Source organism: Anser brachyrhynchus (genome assembly GCF_964034855.1).
Source record: "Anser brachyrhynchus genome assembly, chromosome: 5".
Classification (NCBI taxonomy): Eukaryota; Metazoa; Chordata; class Aves; order Anseriformes; family Anatidae; genus Anser; species Anser brachyrhynchus.
The window spans coordinates 43843024-43865256 of record NC_137699.1 but is presented as its reverse complement, the minus strand read 5'-3'; the positions used below and the strand labels follow the sequence as shown (position 1 = coordinate 43865256).

Genomic DNA, 22233 nt, shown 5'->3' with positions numbered 1-22233 from the left:
GGTCTGCTTCACCCACAATGGAAATGCTTCACCATCTGCTTCTCCCTTTCTGCTATATCAGCACTTTCAGGCTGAGCCAGCAGTCTACCCATTGAGATGCTTGCAGTCTACTCAGGCCAGAAAATGGAACTGTCCTTGAAAAAGATTTCTCATATTAGTTGATTTTATGATTAATTAGTATTTATTTTAATGATTACAGTTAGTTATGGTTGTTAGTAAAAAAAGCACTAATGAAGACGAGGTTGGTATTTTTTATTTTTTATGTTTCTTTTGCTCACAGCACACTGACGGTCATGCATTCAGGGAGGGGTGGGGAGAGGATCTCACTTTCAATACATTATGGATGTGCATGCCATGTACCTAGAGACACAAACACCCACCACCCACCACAAAAATAAAATTAAAAGAAAAAATTATATTTTACAAACTAACTCAACCAAAATATAAGTACAAAAGAAATCAAAATAAAATAAATCACAATAAAATAAATCAACTGCACACCAATGAGAGAGAAAGAGAAAGAAGCAGAGATGAGAAAGAAAGAAAGAAAACACAAAGCATGCACATACTGCGCTCTGATATGTCATGCTATTATATCTGGAGCCCAGAAAGATGAGAGGAAAAAAAAGATAGCACAGAGAGAGTGAGAGAGGAAAAACTATTTCACACTCGCATGCAACCAAAAATAAAAATACCAAACAAACCCCATAATAATCCAACAAACTCAAAAACAAACAGTAAAGTCCCCAAAACCTCTAACCCCAAACACATGGCGAGTGAAGGGGAACAGAAGGAGAGGGAGAGAGAGGAGCAAGTGAATTTGATGTGTTTTGCTTATATGTTGTTAGTGGTTTGAAGGGAAGATGGAGGAAAGTATATTGAGGCCAGTAGGAGACGGGCGAGTCACCAGACGTGGACATGCCATGCAGAGTGTGTACTGAAACAAACAACCGGCTGAGCTCCTTTCGGCCACGGCAGGTGGAAAGTCAGAGAGAGAGAGAAAGTGAGAGAGGCAGGAGGAGAGAAAGAGGAGGGAGGGAAGTGGGGGAAAGTGGGGAGAAAGAGGACAACTCCGGCCACTTTGCCTATAAGAGCCGTTGCCACAACAAAAGGATGAGAGAAAAAGAGAGCCTTCACCACCACGGACTAGAGGCCCTGCAATGGTTCTGATCCAGAAACCTTCAGAGTTTTTTTTTTTTTAAAATAAAAATCGAAAGGGGATAAAAAAAGAAGAAAAAAACAAGAGAGAAAGCTAAACTCAAGAGCAAAGAAGAAAAAAAAATATCACTGGAATACAAAAGATGAACTAAATAGGGAGGTGAGAAAACCAATGAGAGAAATGTCAAAACCCCATTTCCAGAATATTTGTGTTTATTGCTTGTTTTATTCATGTTTTTCCATTAAAAAATAATAATAAAGAAAAAGAAATGTGTTTTCAGTGAAATCAAAATAAAATTAAAGAAGTAAGTATAAAGGAGGGGGGATAAAGGGGAGTAGGGGAAGGAAAAGGCAGGTAACACACGGCAAACCCAAAAAAAGAGACAATAAGAATGATATCTACCAGACAATGTAGTTTGTTTACCATAGCGTGTCCAATGCCTGAGTGCTTTGCGGAAAAGGGGGAAGAAAGGAAATTAAAAAATCGTGAACAGAACGATTGTTAATTAAAATAACTAAAAGCAAAGATGAGTCGTTAGGGTGTTAGTACATTAGTTGGTTAGTAAAAATGACACATTGCATGAATGGTCTAGTGTTAGTCTTTCAAAAAAAGGCGTGGGGCACCTGACACACACAAAGTGAGAAAGAGGACAATATGACCAGGACTCTATGGGGAACCATGCCATCTACTCTGTAAAGAAGAAGGGTGCTGCCCAGTCTTCCCACCCTGGTATTAGTCATTAACTTCAACTCTTATATACATTATCCAGAACTAAAGCAAAATATACTTACCTTGCAGATACCCATGAAAGTGTTTCCCCCAACCTTTCCCTCAGAGTTGCGTACACTAGTTTTCCCCTCCAGCACAAATCCAACCATGACTCCCCTTCTTCCACCCACCATCATCTCTATATTCTTGTTTGTCTTTCAGGCCTCACTACTCTCACGTGTCATGGAGAACCAGAGGCAGGCCAATATTTCTTTGGCTGGAGAATACAGCTGAAGACGAGTCCAAGACTGAGTCTGTCCTTACAAGTTTCTCAGTCTGCAGGTTTCTTTACAGCAGGTGAGTTTGTGACTTTTAGGAGAAGCATATAAAAATGTGTGCAGTTTGGTGTTTGTGTCACCTGAGCACATAGGGGTTGAACATCTCCTCTGTTAGGAAGAAATATGTTGAGAAATTGTGTAGGATGAATTCTGTCACTTGCATCAAGGTTGGAAAACAGAAGATTGATGGTATTTATTGGGTCTCTTGTTTTACTGCATCTATATTACAGAGCAAGGAGAATTCATCAACTAGTGCTTTAGTTTAGCACAGCTCTGCAGATGCTTTGTTAATCCCTCCAAAGGTACACAGATGCCAGCTTCTTCAACCTACACATTTCTTGCTCGCTTTTTAGCAGCTGAGGAGCTCAAGATCTCCATAGCAAATTTTGCAGGGTGACTAGCTTCAGTGCTAATATAGAAGTGCAGCCTATGGAGGCTCCAACTCCTTGTCACATTTGCAATCAAAGTTTGTAAGAATAACAGTAAGTTACACAAGGAAGATCTATGCTGCCTCGCATAAAAGCCATCTTGCAAATTTCAAAGAGTTGTGCATTGACATTACTGTGTTAGGAATCCCATTTTTACAAACAAGGAAGTTGGGATTTGGCATGGGGGGGAGGGGAAGAGCATGGTCAAAATGATGAGGAGCATCAGCAGCAGAGCTGAAGACAGGGTTGGGTAGCCTGACCTTCAGTCTCCTCTGCTCCTTCAAACCACACTGCCCCAAACACACTCTGAAAGTCCTGGTAAAATACAGCCATGATCCTATTTCTAGTAAAGGTTTCACACAGAGCAGAAACGGGGCTTAGTTTTAACTGAAATAATAAGATAAATAAACAAGGAGATTTGCTTTGACATTAACAATCACTACTCAAGGGAATCTGTGGGTTCACATGGTTTGTCTCTAAGGAGATTAACTGCTGTGATAGTCATTTGATCAAAAAAAGAGGAAGCACTTAGTACGCTACTAGATTAACTACAAAACATTTAACAATTCCAAAACGTACTGGGCAAAAGTCCAGCTATTTAAAGTTCTGTTCTAATTCCAGGAAAAGCCAAAAAATTATGCAAATCCCCCTCCCTTCTCTCGTCCCCAAAAAGAGCAGAGAAGACTAGATGGCATCTTAATGTTCCCAATAATCCATTTACCTGGAATTGTTTTAGCTTTGGATCATATTCTTGGAATTTCTAATTTATTTTAAAGTTTAAGCCTCAATATTCATGGGCAATTCTTAGGTGTTGGGTTTTTGTTTGGTTGTTTTCTTTGAGGAAACTTGGACATAGCTGGAAACAAGACTTCCAAGTGACCTACATAATGTTGCAAGTTTACATGTCTATTTGTGTCAGTAAAGATGCAGAGTAGGTAATCTATTACATACAAAATTATATAGGATGTAATGAACAAAAAAGTATACAATTTTTTACCTTGTAAATAATCTATTTTGACTTTATTACATTTTCTATATGAAGAAATTAAAGGACTTCTCATAAATTAGTAGATGAACGTTCATAGCCTTAAAAGGTCAATACAAAATGACCAATCTCAGATGTGTCCTGAAAAACGTCTATAGCAGATATTAACTAAATATCAATCAAACTTGTTTTCAAACTCTTTATCCTAGAGCTTGAATGGTTTTAAGACTTCTTCATCCCCGGTAATATCAATTAGCAGTAAGAATGCACAGAACCTAACAGGAAGGCTAAAGCGTTTAAGACTTGCCTTTATTGAAACCTCATGTTTAAACTTACCAATATTTTTTAGATGACAGCTTTCACGACTAGCAGGATTGCTTCTCCTCAAGGCCTCATCAGTTCCAATTTCTAGGTACTTTTAGATTCTGAGTATATGTCATCATTTTGAGACCAAACTTGGCCAAAAGTTAAAACAGAAGTATACAGGAAAAAATTCAAAAAAAAAAAAAGAAAAAATCCAGCCTTATTGACATTTTTGGGTTGAACTGCATTCTATCATACCTGTTGCTAGAACTGGACCACAAATTATCTCTGCTATTTATTTTTTATTTGTTTTTAAGATTGGTCTTCCTTTGGAAAGATCACAGCCATCTTATTAAAACATCGTCTCTTTTGCCAAGTCAAGTTGAACCCTTTTAAGAATTCTGGATCACAGGAAAACATTCATAGTCAATAGACCAGGAGGATTAGAAAATTCCAGCGCTGCTTAACTGGCAAGAGGCTCACCAAATTCCTTTTAATTGACAAAACACTGTCCTGATCTAATCAAAGACAAAGAGGCATAGACATATTTCTATTTAACCATGGACTCAAAAAATACGAAATCACTAGCTGAAAGATTAAGAAAGAGTGAGAGCTTCCCATCCACAGTTTTGTCTGGAATCCTTCCCCACTTTCTACTACTTCAAGATCCAAAGCAAACCTGTCATGAAGCAAGGATGCATTTTGCTTCAGGCTCATTTTCTCATTGAAAACTAATTTCTAACAAAAACAAAAGGCATGATTAACTAAAATGACCAGTAAACTACACTGAGATATTCAGAGACCAGCCATTCTGACACCATCTGAAAATAAGAAACACGTAAAATAAAGCAGTATTTTGGGCCCTTCCAGACTGACAGACCTCAACCAGTTGGTGTATCTCCCTGTACTAGACTGATGGGAGCATTTGCAAAAAATAGGATCATTAAGACCCATCCACTGCATTAGAAATTAAATCTGCATCTGCGTATAAACTAGTGAAAATAGACTAATCCTGCCATCAGCAAGAACCCTGCAGTCTCATGAAAGTTTGGCAACAGATTTGTCATCAAACCACCAAACATCCTGAAAATGTAGAAATATAGGAATTCACATAGGAAAGACCTTTACCCTCAAACCCAAATATTTAACAGACAGATGTAAAATAGCCACAACAGAAATTATCCACTAACATCTGTTGGTAAAGACTGTTTCTGGTCCCTGGCACTGATACTCACAGATAGACCTATACTCATACCTTTTTTTTTTTTTCCACTACTGTAAAACGTTACCACAAAAGCTGTTTTCTCAGCAAAAGATGTTACATTAACTTGAATAAAACTATTAAAGGTTGTGTTAATATTCACATTAATGAGCAAATAGATCACTTCTTTGTCACAAATCGATTTTAAAATTTCAGTTTACAAGCTATTTCTGCTGCCTCTACCGATCAGCATGACACCAAATAACTCCTATCCACAGTGTAAACCCCATTTATCACGTGGAGTGACTTGATATATTCACTAACTTTCAGAGCAAGGTTATTTAATTTTATCTTATCTATTTATGTCGGAATTTATATTTCATAAGGAAGGCTTCAGGATTTTAAGGCTAGCCTACTACCAAATACGTCACCTGGTAGAGTTGTCTGCTTAGAAAGGCAGCATGCAAATGCGCAAAATTACAGTGGTAAAATCAGACAAAACTTTTCCAAAGTGGAATTGTAGGGTGTTGGATTGGTCTGGGTTTCATTGGCTTTTTTGATCCTTCCACTTTTCCAGTCCTCACAGCCAACGGAAGAGTCTCATAGGCAGAGACACAAGAAATAAAGTAGAATCTCATTATAGAAAGAATGGGAAAAATAAACAAGAAGAAAAGAAGAACAGAGAATCAAGAAGACTCAAAGACTCAGGCCAATTAATTCAAAAGCTATAAAGGTAAAATAATTACACACATACCCACCAGCCTGCATACCTGCACACTTGCATGCACACACAAAAGAAAAAAAAAGTAAAGGAAAAATAAAGATTTCCAGAATTAGAATTATGATGTCATGGCAATGGCTAGACAAATTAACAAAAATTAAAGAAAAAGGATAGAGGTGTAGAGCGTTGGCTGCTAGAAAAAAAAGATTCCATTCCCACAGTAATTAAACGCAACAAGAATATTACTGATAAGATTGAATCATAATTAAGGAAATAATAAAATAAAAAATGCAGAACAAAAATAGAGAAAAGAAAAAGGGAGATGAAAGTAAAGTTATGGCACAAGATTATTATTAAATCAAACCAAGAAAAACAGAAAATTAATAAAGTGGAAATGAAGATATCACATTGGGGATAAATTCCCATTAACTAACGTTTTTTTCATTGTCCTTTAGATATTGATATCCAGAGAAGGAGAAACTCCAGCAATCCCACCAAACATCCCCATTACTCCCCTCCACTTTGCCCCTGTCAAAATAGAACAGTTTTCCCCAGCATTTTCTCCCCATCACCATTACCTGCCGCAAGTTGCGCGTCACCTTAACGTCGTGCCACGCGTTGTCATTGAATTTGCCATTGACAGGCTCCACAATGGCCTCGAAGGCCCCAGACCCCAGGTTAATGACCAGCGAGACCGCGCCGTCTTTCAGGGCCAGGTTGACATAATCAGCAGACTTGCCGGTGTGCAGAATGAGCCCGTTGCGTTGCCACGTCTTGAAGGACAGAGTGATCTCATCGCTGCTGCTCTGGATGGGGTTTTGAGACAGGTCATAGCAAAGGTATTCGGAACCACGGAAAGTGGCCATGTTCTCATCTCGCGCTGGAAAAAGAAGGGAAACAGAAGAACTGTTTAGTCATTAGCCAAGGAAAGATTGAAGCCAGCTATGAAATTTCTGAGAATTCCCACAGCACTGTTAATGTTCTGTACAGCCATATATCATGACATGCTAATGACTGTACGGCTCCTGTTGCAGTATGGCTATCAAGAGAATTAACAGCAGGGTCCTCGGTACCCATAAATTTCAGTGCTATGTTTTCAGTTTCACTGCAGCACTGCCACCGCAGGGACCATTCACAAGTGTGCAGCAGAGCCTAGAATAAGTACATTTAAAGACACTGCTAAAAGACACTGTACATCCTTATCAGGAGAATGATAGAAAATTCTGATATTAACAACATGACCATCACATGTTGTTCCAAGAGGAACCAAAGTCTCCCAAATACTGATATTTAGCTTCCTTGCTGAATTCAATGGTCTGCTTTTAACCTATCTGCTAGGCAATCTAAGATAGGCACCAAAATATAATCTCCACAGAACTTCCCCTTTCTTTCAACTTAATGAGATCAAGCAGACAAGAAAGCCAAAGCGTCCTATAGTTTCCTTCTTTGAAAGTATGAGAGAAGTCACACAACACACATTTGTCCACAGCTGTAAGAAATAATACTGTTGGTAAACATGTCCCAGAACTTTGTCCGATCACCTTATCCAGAGAATCTTTACTAGGCATGCTTTTAATATAGCAAAAATAAACATGGGCGATTTTTCATAGCATGTGACATTAATTATTTCCTCGTTTTATAAAAATGAATAAACAGATTTCATTTATGTACCGTAGGGGAAACCACTGAATCCATCTCTTAGCAACCAAAGGCAGCATTTGAACACCCCAAAATTGTTGGCATGAGCTGGAAATCTACCTCCTGCTACCTGCGATTCCAGGGTCACTCAGAATCAGTTCCTCCACGATACTGCACTGGTGTGGCCCAAGTCAGCCAGGTACCCTCATCTTGCCTAGTGGAAGGAACAGGGGACTGTGATGGTAAAGCTTCCAGGAGGACTGTCTGTAGTCCCTTCCTACTCATGCAATCTAGTAGAAAATTGTATGTACAATGGAGTCTAGATAGACCTACAGATCTGCCCACTCCATATGCTTTCTGACTCCCAGCAACAAAAGCAATTCTGAGCATGAACTCTGAGCATCAATATGGTACAAGCAGTCAAACCATCATTGCTTACAATCCATGGCATAAGGCAAGTGCTGGTGGTATTGCCATTGACATTAGTAGTGTTTTTCTGCTTCATTTTGTCTCATTTAGTAATCCTAATACAGATTAGCCAGAATTTGTTAGTACAAGACTAAAGGGAAAATACTTGTCATAGCCTTTCTTGAAAAACAACTGTGTGATGAAATCTGTGCCCTCGCAGCATGAAACAGTACTGACAAAACAGCAGTGTTGCAACAAGAACATATATCATCCTCAAGTGATAGGGTTGTTTTAAGCACACACTTCTGCTATCTCAATTGAGGGTATCACAGAATAAACTCATTAAAAATCTGAGCACTTTGAAAGCAGCAGTAACGTGTGCTTATGCTTATGAAAGTCTGTGTGTCTATACACCCCTGTGAGCAAACAGTAAGACAAACTACTCTACAACAGTACAAGTTGGGAGCCACCTGGCTCAACAGCAGCTTTATGGAGAAAGACCTGGGGGTCCTAGAGGACAAGCCGAACACAAGTCAGCTGTGTGCCCTTTCAGCAAAGATGATCAAGTGCATCCTGGGCTGGATTAGCAGCATGCAACCTGCAGGCCAGGGAGAGCAATTCTTCCTAAGAGACTTGTTAGATCCCATCAGGAGTCCTCTGCCCAGTATTGAGTTCCCCAGTATAAAAATAGCTTCAATATTCTGTGGTGCGTTCAGCACAGAGTTACCATAATGCTTAAGGTGCTGGAGAAGGTGATAGGTGTGGAGAGGCTGAGAGAGCTGGGTTTGTAAAGCTTTAAGGAGAGAGAGCTCAGGGGAAACCTTGGTGCTCTCTACAGCTACTTAACTGGGAGAGCAGAGAGAAGAGAGAGCCAAATTCATCTCAGACGTGTGCAGAAGGAGGTCAAGAGGCAACTGACACAACTGGAACATGAGAAATTTTGATTCTATATGAAAAAAATGTTTCACCTTGAGGATGGCCCAACATTAGGAAAGACCTAGAAAAGCTCTGAAACCTTCATCCTTGAGAACACCAAAAACTTGACTGCACGTGCTCCTGAGCTGTCTGCTCTAATTGGACTTGCTCTAAGCAAGTGGTTGGGCCTTTGGAGGTCTCTTCCAAATTACTTGATTCAGTGATTCTATTCTGAATATGCTGAACTACCACCAAGGAGTGCAGTGCATATGCTTGTGTCAATGCACAACCAGCCTAAGCACAGGGCTGATATTGATTGCAATTCTGAAAGTCAGAGGCAAGAACTTAACAACACTCTCCACAATGATAATTCCCCTGCCTAGTCACTTCTGATGCATTGGAAGGAAATGTGTTACAATCAAGTCAGACACATGCTCTATACACCTGCAAGTAATTCTGATCACAGAGCTGGCGTCTGAGGGCAGGAGTCAAACACAATCATTACGACTGAGCCATTTTCCCACAGCCACAGATCTATGAGGCACTGAACACACATTTCATGTCGTTGGGGCAGGGGGGCATGGGTAGTTGCTTGTTCACTCACTACAAGACATATTAACAGGGCTCATTTACAGTTGCTCAACCACTTAGACAAAATCTCACTGGTCTACTCAGTACAAAGGAGGAGGCAAAGAGTAGATTAGAAATCTAAGTGGTAATTTAAGGCAACCACAGCAGACTCATCAAGCCAAGGCATAGAAAACTCAGAGAGAGATAACTCTTACATTCTTACTCTTACCAGTGGTTTTAATGCAAGGTACTATCAACCCACCCCTGTGTGCAACTACATCACCTGCCTGTTTCTTCCAGTCAGCTGTTGCTTACCACCATCAGAAATGGGACCCCACACCTGATCCATCTTTGCATCCTTATTCCCTGCAGGTATATCAAAGAGGTTTGGTAGAACATGACCTACTTCTGTTTTATATATTGTCATAAGTTTCTTTCTTCCTCCCCAGGTTGCTCTGGATAAATATTCAAATTTGCAAATGACCACAACTCTCAGATCTCCCTGGGGCTCCCAGGCCGATCAGACTTCACAACTGTCCCCCTCCATGAGTACAACTCCCAAGGTCAATATACCCTGTAAAATACATTCTCTGAACCACTAATTCCTTAACTGCTGTCTGCGGACCTAAGCACATGGCCACATTAAAGGCTTTAGTGCACAGATTAGGCTCCAAGCTCCAAAGAGCTTGACTGCGCGTTCCTCCAAGCTACAGCACAGCAGCAGCCTGACACAGCTGTCATGCCCTGGCACATGAAAGGCTTTTATCAAGCACAACCTTTCCATGCTGGCCTGCATGTTAGGATGCTCTGATGTATGCAATGCCTGTGACCAGAAGGCACGTGAGAACCAACAGAGAGCAAGTGATGGGAAAACACATATAGGTTCTCTTCACAATGTATTATTTAGAAGAAAAAAGCCCTGAGTGGGCTGCAGATCTCAGAGTATCTCCGTGTACTTTTGGGCACAGCCTGGTGATATACGTAAGACCAAGGAGTTGTGAGCCATTTGTTAACTAGTGACCTTTGTGATGCACGTTTCTGAAGGCTCCACAGACTTTCCACAAAAAGGGGATCAGATGCTAAGGGCTCAAAGAATTATATCAAATTGCCCTGTAGTACTTATGGCTTTCATATTCCTTAAACAGTGCTATTGTACCAAAAGAGTTTCTGCAGCATATCAAGGCACCTAAACTAAAATAGCTAAATGTAAGACCCAAATCCGTGTCAACAGAAATCCCTGGTTTATATTACATGGAACAATAGAATAAACCCTGGTTTTGCTGGGATGCAACACTCTGCATACATAAATGACATTACCTTGAAGCAATGATCTAGCTGTTCAAGTGTGGTAATGCAGCTGTTTTCCACTGCATCAAAAATAAAGTTTATTTAAAACAGCATTTAGAATATGTTTGCAAACTCTTGACTTATATATAATTCTCAAGATTTAATTTTTAACTCACTTAATATTAGGTAGAAATACAAAAATCAGAATGTGAAAGTAGGTTACTTGGCAGATGTAAGCAATTAAATTTTCCATTTCATTTGTTAACATTAATCTAACCCTATTATTTATTTTAAAACACATTCATGACTGAATTCTCTGCAACAGCTGGGATTTGCAGACCTCTGAGACATGTATGAAACTTAACATTCAGACTTAACCCTTGGCATGTTCAAAGACTCTCAGAAATCACCAGAGTAGAACTGAAACCTAGGATCTTCAAAATGACCACCACGGACCTTTTCCTGGAATGAATGGAGTCATCCCTTGGCTTTGAGAAGGAGGAGAACATTAGCCTTTTCTGACTGATCACTAACACGCACAGCTAGCACATTAAGCAGTCACCACTACTACCCCACTGCAAAGCCTATTTATTTGGCAAGTCTCAGATCTATTCCTGTTCAAATACCCAGATCAGCTGCCATTACGTGCTACAGACTGATAGCAAGAGCAGAAACAAAAGCACGGCCAACAACTACCTGAGCCAAGCTGCTGGCTCTTCTCATCCCTACAGGAACTCCAGAGTTTGCCAAGTCTCAGCTCTCAGGACAGGTAAAGACCAGGGATCTTCCCATACTGTATATGGCCACACTGCCCACTCAGGAGAGCCAGCTGGTAGCTTTTAAATTCCTTGTTGTTTTGTTGTTGTTTGTTTTGTTTTCATGTGAAAAGCTGTTGCTGTGTGCTCTTATCAAAACTCTTCTTACAAAGGATGACTCAAATATTCAAAATTCACATCACTAGAAACTAGAGAAACCTTGACATTTTGACTCATGTATAAAAAAGGGAATGCACAGATTTTGACAGATTTACTCATAGCCAACAACAACAACAAAATCAGTAACAGAAGTAGTGTTTGAGTTCAGGACCTCCTAGCTCCCCGTCTTGGGCTCATTCGATACATTCTCGCATATTCGTGGAGGAAAAGCAAGTTCTCGTTTTTCCCAGTAGTGTCAGGAAGCCACCCCAGCAAAGACTGCAGAGCCTACAAAGTTTTGGAGGATACCTGAAAATAAATAGGCTCTTAAAGCTGGAAATAACAAGTCCAAGAAGCACTGATTCTGCCCATGGGTAGCAAGTTTAATACTCAACAAAAGCAGCATCTCATGTCACAGTTAGGATTTCTGGCCTCAGACAACTAGAAAATATTTAGAAAAACATAAAAAAGGGAGAGTAACTTTCTTGAAGTCTCCTAAAGAAAACTTCAGGTAGTTCTCTTAAAAACAGAAGGCAACTGCTCACCTGCTCACCTCCTCTCAAAGCCCACTGTACTGCAGGTGTACTCCGAGGCAGTCCCTGTCTCACTGGGCTCTGGTTTACAGCCAACATTGGAGCACGTCTTTTGTCAGCGAGAACAGCTAACTCTCTGCACTGCTTCAGAATTAATAACCACTCCAGTGTTTGGTGGGATTTACCTTATCTGAGAGGTTTGCTGTGCTCTGCACTGAAAAGCTGGTGCTGTCTGATAATCTAGGGACGGCCTAACACTGCTAAGTGTCAGGCTTCTCTGCCAAAACGGAACATGTTATTGATGGAGGCAGCAGAACAGCTGGTTACTCCTTTGACCTTCTGTCGAACGAGTCCATATGTAATATGTAAAACAGTTTTTACTGGGCCCTTTTCTCCCTGGCATTTAATGGTTCTCTGCAACTTGGGAAAATCCTACAGGTACAAAACTTACCTTATGAAAAATCTGCTTCTAAAGTTGGCCACTGACAACAGAACCATTACCATTACAATTCACTATGGCCTTCCACCATGGCAGACAGAAAAAAAAAAATCTTCCAGTTAAACTGACCAGGAATCCAGACCACAAGAAAAAATACCCATGTGCTCAAAATATATTGTGGATAGGTCACCAAGCCAGCACAACAAAAATATAACACAACGTTTTAAAACGCAGATATGCAGAAGGCCTAAATATGAAGAGGGAAAAGGAAAAAAAAAAAAGGCAGCATCTCCCACTGATGGCATTAGTCCTGCTGCTCGCAGGATGGGCCTTCCTCACCTGCGGATACGCTAGCAGCATCAGTGGGGTACTGCAGCAGAGCCACAGTACTCAGTGCCTATGAACTTAGGGCACTTGGGCATCAGCTGTGCTTTCAGCAGCATGGCAGGGAAACAATCTAATTTATTTCTGACCAGATGAACGGGTAAGATAATGATCCCAGCAAGTAAACTGAACTGGGAGCTTTGGGGGGAGAAATTTTGTGGCAATCTTCCTGTGCTGTTCACATTACCAGGTATTCCTGCTTTGTCACTATATAGCTGGGTATGGACATAACTAAATATCACAGTGTCAGAGTATACATCTTTTCCCCTTTTCTATATTAATTCTTACTGACAACAATACCCCTAAAGTTTTAAAATTCTAACTGAGCTGAAAGAAATCTTTCGACCTGAGTCATAGTGAAGTCAGGAAAGAATAAATTCTAGCTACGAACAGTATGAAACAAGGAGAAAATAGACTTAGAAGCTATTGTAGATGATGAGCTTTGAGAGATCACAGCATCACCTCCTCAGGGATGGGGTGGAATCCCAGCGTGGGCAAAACCCCGTGAAATCTGCTAAGAGGTAATTCTGTTCTGGGCAGAAGGGTTGCCCTGGGAGTCACCTATAATATCTACGATCCTCAAATATGTCGCAGAACAATGAAAGATTTATGCTCTCTGAGTCACTTTCACATGTATCTGATGTTCCCTTAGAGGTTAGGGGAGGAGAAATTGTACATCAAATGTCACAAAAAATAAGTCAGCTAGCACTTCTGAAGGACAAAAAAGGTGAACTATTTCCATCAGCCCTCTGAAAGAGCTGTCCAGTGCCTGAATGCTGAAATCCTAACGAAAGCCCTCAGAAGCGAAGCAGCTCATTCAGATTCACATTATTAAAACAAAGCTGGATTGTTTAATAATAATTAGACCGTTACTTTAAAGAGAGGGAGACAGACTCCAGGAACAGCTAAGCAGGAGATTATTGCATCCTCCACTAAATTGTCCAGGGCCTTTTATTGCATTCCTCTTGTCTAGCCTTTAAGCAGGAAAAGAAAATGTACCCAAATAGTTTGGGTTTTGTTTTTTTTTTTTCGTAGTCTGACTGTGCTTCACACCACCCAATCGAATCAGTGACAGCACTTATCAAATCCTCTCAGAAGGTCCCGTGCCTGCTATCTCACACTTTTCTGCTCTCAGTAGTCAAAAGCAAATATTTGTTTGGAAAGTATTACAGAGTTTATTTAATTATTCATGTATATGAAAAATATTGAATCATTCTTCTATGTACAAAGCATCTTCTAAGCTTCACCCACAGTGATGCTGATATGTGCAAGCTTTGAGAGTCGTATCATATACAGCATTTATATTCCACAAACTGTAAAGTAGGACTATCTAAGTCATCTTAATGGCATAATGAGATGGTTAAACTGACTGAACTGGTAAAACCTTACTGAAAGAACATCACTTATAACTTCAAGGAAATTATTATGAATAATTTTTCAGAAGAAAAAGAATTTTTGCTTTTTGAAAATGTTGACTGTAAAATCATAGAATTATGTTAAAATGGAGAAAACTAAGTGCTGAGCTGGAGTGCCACAGTAAAAACAGTAGTTTCCTAAATGCTTACTAGGTTTAAACCATACTAGGTAATGTTTGATTTTCCTGAAATAGTGTTATTTATTGTTTCCTCAGTCCCCTCATTCTCACTTATAGTCTCCACATAATTAGGAATTTGGAAGCAGAGAAGAATCACAGTAACGACATCAGAAACTTTGTAGATAAGAATCAATGGAGGACATCTCTCACCACGTTTAAGAGATGTGAAGAACAACGTTAGCCTAGGAGCCCAATGCAATGGTGAGAGGCACTCAAGACTGGGCTCTCTCAGTGCTGATCCCCAATTTTGCACATGCTGTAGCAGCTCTGATCTTACCACTTTCATCTCACCAGTAAGAGCAAAGGAAGGATTAACTTACACCAGAGAACGCCAGCCGCCTGGCATGAGTCATGCCCTCTTCTCCACTATCAGCTGCTTCACATATTACCCGTCAGGTCTAGATGAGAATGCTTGTGACAAGGTCCACAAACTGAAGCTCAGAAGAGATCAAGGAAACAATGATACAACGAATGCTCATCTTTCTGTCAAACCTGACTAATCTACTATTCATCTGAACTCTGGAGCTCCCAACGAAAACAGGAGTAAGAACTGCTTTCTCTGGAGATACTGTACTGGAGCTCCAGAGGCCCGGGCTCAATCTTTGTGTGCTACTGGCTGTGTCATTGGACAATGCCCTTTGGGCTGGCTCCAGCAAAGAGGAGACTCTGACTCCCTGCACTGCAAAAGCTGCCTAAGATTCCCACAGCCAGCCCCACAAAGTGATTTACCTCTACTGGCCAGTTTTGCCACCGAGCAGCAGAGACTGAAAGCAAAGAGAAATGACAGTGACTGTATCTATAACCCAAAGGAATCCCCTAGGCTTTTGATGAAAATGTATAAGCAGTTTCCACATATCACGTTCTCATATCTATGACATAGCTAACAGCCTTTTTAGAAGGATGACAGCTTTAATTTTTTGGAGTATGCATCTATTGGAAGTACAGTTTCAGTTCACAGCCACCTAAACAAATCTGAATTCACACCAATGAAAAGCTATTTTGCTCCTCAATCCTGGAAAACTCTTCTTTACTCAACAGCATATTAGTTATTTCAATGAAACCTCATCTGATAGGATAAACAGCATCAGATGTATCACAGGAAACCTCCTGACATACACAGATTATTTAAACCTAGATTCATCAATAAGATGAGTCTCACATCTGCTACTGCCCCTCTAAGTTACCTTTTCTGTCTGTTTCTGAAGGGAAGCAGAAGACAAAAGGGTCTCAGAAGAATCCGAACCTGCATGAATGAACCACTTGCTACAGAAATAAGCCATCAGCATCATTTGCTTCAATACCACACAAAATAGATAAAAAAAAAAAAAAAAAGCTTTCATAAAGCCTTTTAGCTAAAACGCTTTTACAACAAAAGTATTAGTACTACAATAATGGAAATGAATAAATAAGATGGCATATGCCTACAAAAGATTACAGCATATGGTTGGTAACATTATCTTTTTGAGCCATCTTTTAAATTGCCCACCAAAATTGCTCTAAATGACAAACTACAGGTGTAGGAGTCAGGACCTGAGCATTTTATCCCTGACTTTGCCACTGATTTAGTGTGCAACCTGAGGCACTTAATTAACCTCAACTGCCTCCATCTGTACTACAAAGATAACAAAAAATATAGGTTAAGTCCTTGAGATCTATGGGAAAAGAGTGCTCTGGAAGTTTAATAGAATTGGTCTTCAAAACAAGGAAAGTTCCACAGCTGTGAGGAGAAGCTGCATGTCCATTCAGAGTATTTGCAGTGTACAGAGTGTCCTGGGTATCCCTCTCTTCACGTATTTTCCATTGTCTGTTAAGTGTAGACAGCTCTACTGTTATCAATTTGCATGGCCTGTCATTTGCAAAGAAACAATAAACTTCAATTATCAGGCTAACTATGGCACTAACTGCTTAGAGCTGTACACATTATTTATATTCCGATCAACTGGCCAAAGAGACAAAAAACAAGTCTGTGACAATATCTTGCTTGACCCCAAGTGAAATGTAACGTTTTTGTTTTGCACTTCCTTAAATGCATTTCTTCAAAAAATGTAAAAAACCAGAGCTCCATTTCACACTAAAAGCATGAAACACGTTTACTTTAAAAGTGGCGCTCAATAAATCAATTTAAAAAAATAATTTTCCTGAAACAATTTGATATATTCACATAAATTCTCAATTTCTTTTGGCTGAGTTAAGTACGCTTTTCTTTTTTAACCCTCTTCATTTCTCTGAACAATTTTGCTCCCCTCCCTTCCAAGCTCCTGTACATGGAAGAAAAGCAAGGCATTGTTACTGATTTTGTTAAGAGCTCAGACCCCATGACTATGTACTGGGCATAAGAACTTCTTTAGGTTCCTCACCACTGAGCATGGGTGAGGACAATTCCCACTACTGCTGTGTTTATTTTTTCCTATGTTTTTATTTTGCTCTGAATTTCTCCTAGTTTACCCTTCTCCTAGTGCACCATTGTGAAACATAACGATGCTAATCTTTGAAAGTAACACCCAGACGAAGTGTTTCCTCACAGACTGAACATTCAGCAAAATGCAAACTGACCAGAGAAGAGAACATCACAGCACCATGAACATAAAAGTCAAGATGTAACATATTCACCAGCCTTACTCTTTGCACAGGTGTCACTACAGCAGGGCTGTTACACTGCCCCTCCACTGTTATGCATGCAACATGCATGGCAGCACAAGGGGTAAGAGCATGCAAGGGTACAGCTGAGCTGTTCACTCACCATCTTTTTATCTCACATACTTTACTGACTAAAAATGTAGTTACATGGACCATGCTTTTTTTTTCTTTTAATAAAAAAGTGAAGTTTTATGCCAACAAGCAACATGATATTAACCAGCTCAGAGAGATTCGTTATTCTTCAACAGTAATCCTAGTTGCAATCCCAAATTTCACACTACTGTTGCTCTTCTAGTCTATTAAAAAAAAGAGTCAAACTCTAAAAACTTATCCTAATGGTAGGTATTTAGATCTGTTTCTTAATGGGTGCAGATGCAAGAGCACAAGTATTAATCTAACAAAACAGGATGTGTGTTTGGCATATTTTTTCTTTACCATACTGAAGATAAGGTCATCTCCAAACTTTCTGACCTTGGTAAAAGCCATAACATTAGGGAAAGAAGTGTTAGAAACCTATAGCTGTCTTCCCTGAAGACAGGCTGAGGGAGTAGGGGTCATTCAGCCTGGAAAAGAGAAGGCTCCAGGGAGACCTTACAGAAGCCTTTCAGTGCCTAAAGGGGGCTACAGGAAAGCTGGGGAGGGACTCTTTGTCAGGGAGCGTAGAGATAGGACAAGGAGTAATGGCTTTAAACTAAGAAAGAGGGAGATTTAGATTAGATATTAGGAGGAAATTCTTCCCTCAGAGGATGGTGAGGTACTGGCACAGGTTGCCCAGAGAAGCTGTGGCTGCCCCATCCCTGGAGGTGCTCAAGGCCAGGCTGGATGGGGCTTTGGGCAACCTGGTCTGGTGGGAGGTGTCCCTGCCCATGGCAGGGGGTTGGAATAAGATGATCTTTAAGGTCCCTTCCAACCCAAACCATTCAGTGATTACCTGCACGCATAGCAGTGTCAGTCCTACTTGGGAAAAAACACAGGAACAGCTGGTGGGAGCCTTCCAAAACTGACCACAGGAACAAACAAAAAAAGACTGAGACCAAGATAGAGAGAAAGGAAGTGCATTCAGGTCTTAACTGGATCCAAGCAGCATGGTGGGAAGAGAAACTCCTACTTCCTTGGAAGGGCATTATATTAGGAAACTAGTGGAAGATCTTAAAGTAAGGTGCTGGAAAGCCAGGAGCTGACAGGCATCAGTGCAAGAGGTGTGCACGCGTAGGCACACGCGCTTGCGTTGGCTGCAGCCTTCCAGCAGGCGTCACGCTTGCTGCTGAGCAGGGAGCCCTGTGGGCATCCTTCCAGCACGAAGTGTGAATAGAGAAATAGTTAAAGCTAATCACTGTAATAACACGATAATGATCCTCAAAATTATCCTTTTTCAATACCAGAGAGCAGTATTGAAAGCCATGCCTGCAGGAAAGGGGAGATGAGAAGGAAGGTGAAAGCCAAGGTGAGGTGGGAAAAGACGCGGAGCTGGGCAGAGCCGTGCACATGACGGGCACCGCGGAGACTGCAGTACCACCAGCTCCTCGGGGCCTCAGCACCACCAAGCAGTGGGCACGCCTCAAACCCAGCACTGCCACGCTACCGAACCACATTGCCAAGCATCACCGCCACCCTTCGTTTATGTTTGTCGTGAGAAATCATTAAGAGCGTTTATGGAAGTAGCAGTCTCCAAACCCAATTTGAGGCACAATCATTCTTCTCAAAACAAAGCCACAGGCAAGGGACTGTTAACAAGCTGGCAGAGCAGCTTTGGCCAGTAATTATTTAGGGGCAAAAATATGTGCATTTGTATGCAATGGGAAACACATTAGGCTTCTGCTATGTCTACACAGCCTGTGTATGTATATGCAGATACAAGCAGTATGGCTGCACAGCACATTCACCCAGAAAAGCAGGAAAAACGCATCCAAACAAATGTGACATATACATACATATATATATATATACACACACAGAAAGAGCTTTACCCTTTGTTACAGCATGAAAGGAAGCACACATTAGTGGGAAGAGGTTTACAAGAGCGACAAGCACAAAACCAGGTTAGAGCAGCTGTACATGCACACATACAAAACGGGGCAGAACGAACACCCTCATACTCCTCACAGTGCATGTACGAGGGCATGAACCACACCTCCCCATAGAGCTTCAGGGAGCCCACACTTGAGAACCTACACACCTGCATGTACACAGAGAAAACGAATACACCCTGAGTAGGTGTAACTGCAGGAGTGAACGTGTGCAGCGTCGGGGCACAAGCACACACACACGCAGGGTGCGTGCGGGGATGGAGGTGGTGGAAGCGCACCAAGCTCCTGCAGCGTGTCGGGGGCAAGGGGAGGGTGTGCCAGGGCATACAGGCGCATGCTCCAACTCCATCCTGGGCTTTTTCCCTTCCTGCTTGCCTTTTTTTTTTTTTTCCCTTGCAGCAGAGCAGACTCCATGTCTACAGGGAGGGTGCTTAATGAGTCAAATCCAATCTCTCGAATGCCTTATCAGTTGTGGACAGGCTCGTTTCTGACAGCTGACCTTTCCCACCGCATGCCGCTGAAAAACCCCTACCCCACAACAATTAACACATGCTGAAAACATAATGCTGGAGGAAGGGAAGGCTAGACCATTGCCGACACCACTACAGGCAGAAGGGAAAGAGCGATGCACATAAAAGTAACAGAGCGCAGCTATACGGGGGTTTGATTCCACTTTATTTTGCCATGCACACGATTTATTACCTCCCTTACAGCTTGGCTGTAGCAAAGCTGTGCGCAAAACCAAGGCCCACGTGAGACAAAAAAGGAAAGCAAAGAGGACAGGGAACACTTGTGAGGTATTTAATGGTATTAAGCTCATGCACAAAGAAATATATGTCTATATAAATACATGCAAAGCTGACAGAAGCAGCAAGGAGCTTTAATAGAAAACAACTACACAAGGCAGAGAAGACAAAGACAAGCACTGCTCTGCCATCCTATACCTCTGCTGTTGTGGGACTAGCTCCTACCAGCACACAGATAATTACATTCATTAGAAGAACCAAACAGCATTCAGCTGAGTTAGGAACCTCAGCAATGATAAAACCTGTCAACAACTCTCCTCTACCAACAGGGAGGCTCACCCCATGAAGCGTGCAGCTGCAGTTCCAAGCAAGCAGGAGATGGCTTCTCCTGGGGGCAGGAGCACCTAGACATGAAGCAGATGGTATAGGCAGTGGTCCAGAGGAAGGCTCCCAGAAACCCTGCAGCGTTCTCAGCTCAGGGTGAGACTAGGTCAAACCATTTAATTGGCATTTTCTGAAGTCTCTCTTCTTTAACATTACAGGAAATCTGTAATAGCTGCATGTCACCAACACGCTTGAAGATCAGACCAGCATATCTCAGACTTCAAGAGCAAACACGCTAGGTACACAGAAATGACATACAAACTTGAACACAGCAATTTTTTCATGATAGTCTCCTTGTATGTGCAAAAGACAGCTTTGCCCATCATTATCAAACGTTTGGGGTTTTGCTGTTACTGCACTAAAAAGCCCCTGCTTGTCCATTTCAGTAGCTCCCTGGGTGTACAGAACTGGGGCTAGGCAATACTCAGGAAAGTTCAGAGGATAAAAATTTGACAGAAGCTCCACAAAACTCATCTGGACACAGCATCTTATTCACCTAGGCACTTGTGGAAAACATAAGCACGCTTCTGAAGATTTTACACGAAATTGAGACAAGACTGATAAACAGGAGTGGAGTAAGAGGTACAAAAGTCAGAGGGGGGAGAAGCTCAGCAGCAGTGCAGTAAACGCTCTGGTTTGGCAGTAACTAGTTCAGTTTAGCATCTCTATCTGGTAGAGATGCTAATGAACAGAGAAGGTACTAAGGCAAAAAGCAGCTTAGCTAATTACTAGAAATATACAGAATCTTCTCTTCAAACCCCACCAAACCAAAAAGACTTTGAAAATAAATATTTCATTTTGGTTTGCTTTTGATTTTGTCTTTAACTGAACCAGTTGTATCAAGATTGGAATTATTTCTTGGCTCTTTTTATGTTGTATATACCTACAGATACATACATAATATACATGGCATATACATTGATATATAAATATTTATTTTAACACATTACAAATTCATGCTGCATATATACTGTAAATATCTTAGAGTAATTCTCAACTCACCTGTTTTCGTAAAATTCTGAAATGATCAACACTATTCAGAATAATAATCACAGCTATTCTATTAGCTCATTCAAAATTTGTAGCTTCATGCCATCAATGAAACATCTTTCACCTTGATATGACTTAGCACCAAGAATAAGCCCAGCTGTTTTTGTTAGTTCAACCTACTGCAAAGAACACTCTTATTAAAACCATCTATAGTTTCTGATACTGGATGTCAATTAGAAAAAAATAAAAACCAGAGCTTCTCTTCAGTACTATAAGCCAAATCCTGATCCCACTGGCCTTAATAAAAATTCGGACTAATTTTATGGTAATCAGTGAAGGTATACCACTGGATGTAAGACAGCAACCATGCTGGTACCTGTGTTCATGTTATTTTCCTTAAGCCCATTGTTAGAAGGTCAGAACTGATGTAATTCTTACTCATACAAGCAATGCCCAGCTGCTGCAAAAATGACTTTTCAAATCTCCCTGCAGGAAGTGTGACACAACCCTTATGTTATAACTACTGTTGAAAAATGTGTTTCTCTGAGTCCAGAAAGGTGCTGCCATTATTTTCCTGGAGATGAGTTTGCCCTGAAGGGTCTTGATTTCTGTGGTTTTGTGGTGGGGATATATATATATATTTAATAGCAAAGACTCATTTTAATCTAAACACCAGGGGGACTTGTATACTTTATAAATATTTTCTAACCTTATTTTAGCAAAGTGTTGTCCCTCTTCTCCATGTTGCCACATTTTAACAACTCCATTAACCCACTGCCACTGGGGTCTTGCCATTTTCAAGCTGAAAGCTGGCCAGGGGGTTGGGGAAGGAGGGCGGGCAGTTTTGGTCAAGACCCCCAGGGCAAACCCTTGCATAATCTCGTGTATGGTCAGGGTTAAGGACCGTTTAAGCCCCTGCTGTGT

At 40.9% G+C, this 22233-nt stretch overlaps 1 protein-coding gene across 7 annotated transcripts in view; it reads right to left on the bottom strand.

Annotated features, from left to right (window-relative positions):
• NRXN3 (neurexin 3) overlaps positions 1–22233 on the bottom strand; it is a 993270-nt gene that overhangs the window by 733607 nt on the left and 237430 nt on the right. For all 7 annotated transcript variants that reach the window (XM_080594088.1, XM_080594091.1, XM_080594092.1 and 4 more), the window contains one exon: positions 6422–6723. In XM_080594088.1, coding sequence (XP_080450214.1) covers positions 6422–6723 — 302 coding nt within the window. The remainder of the gene's footprint in view (positions 1–6421; positions 6724–22233) is intronic.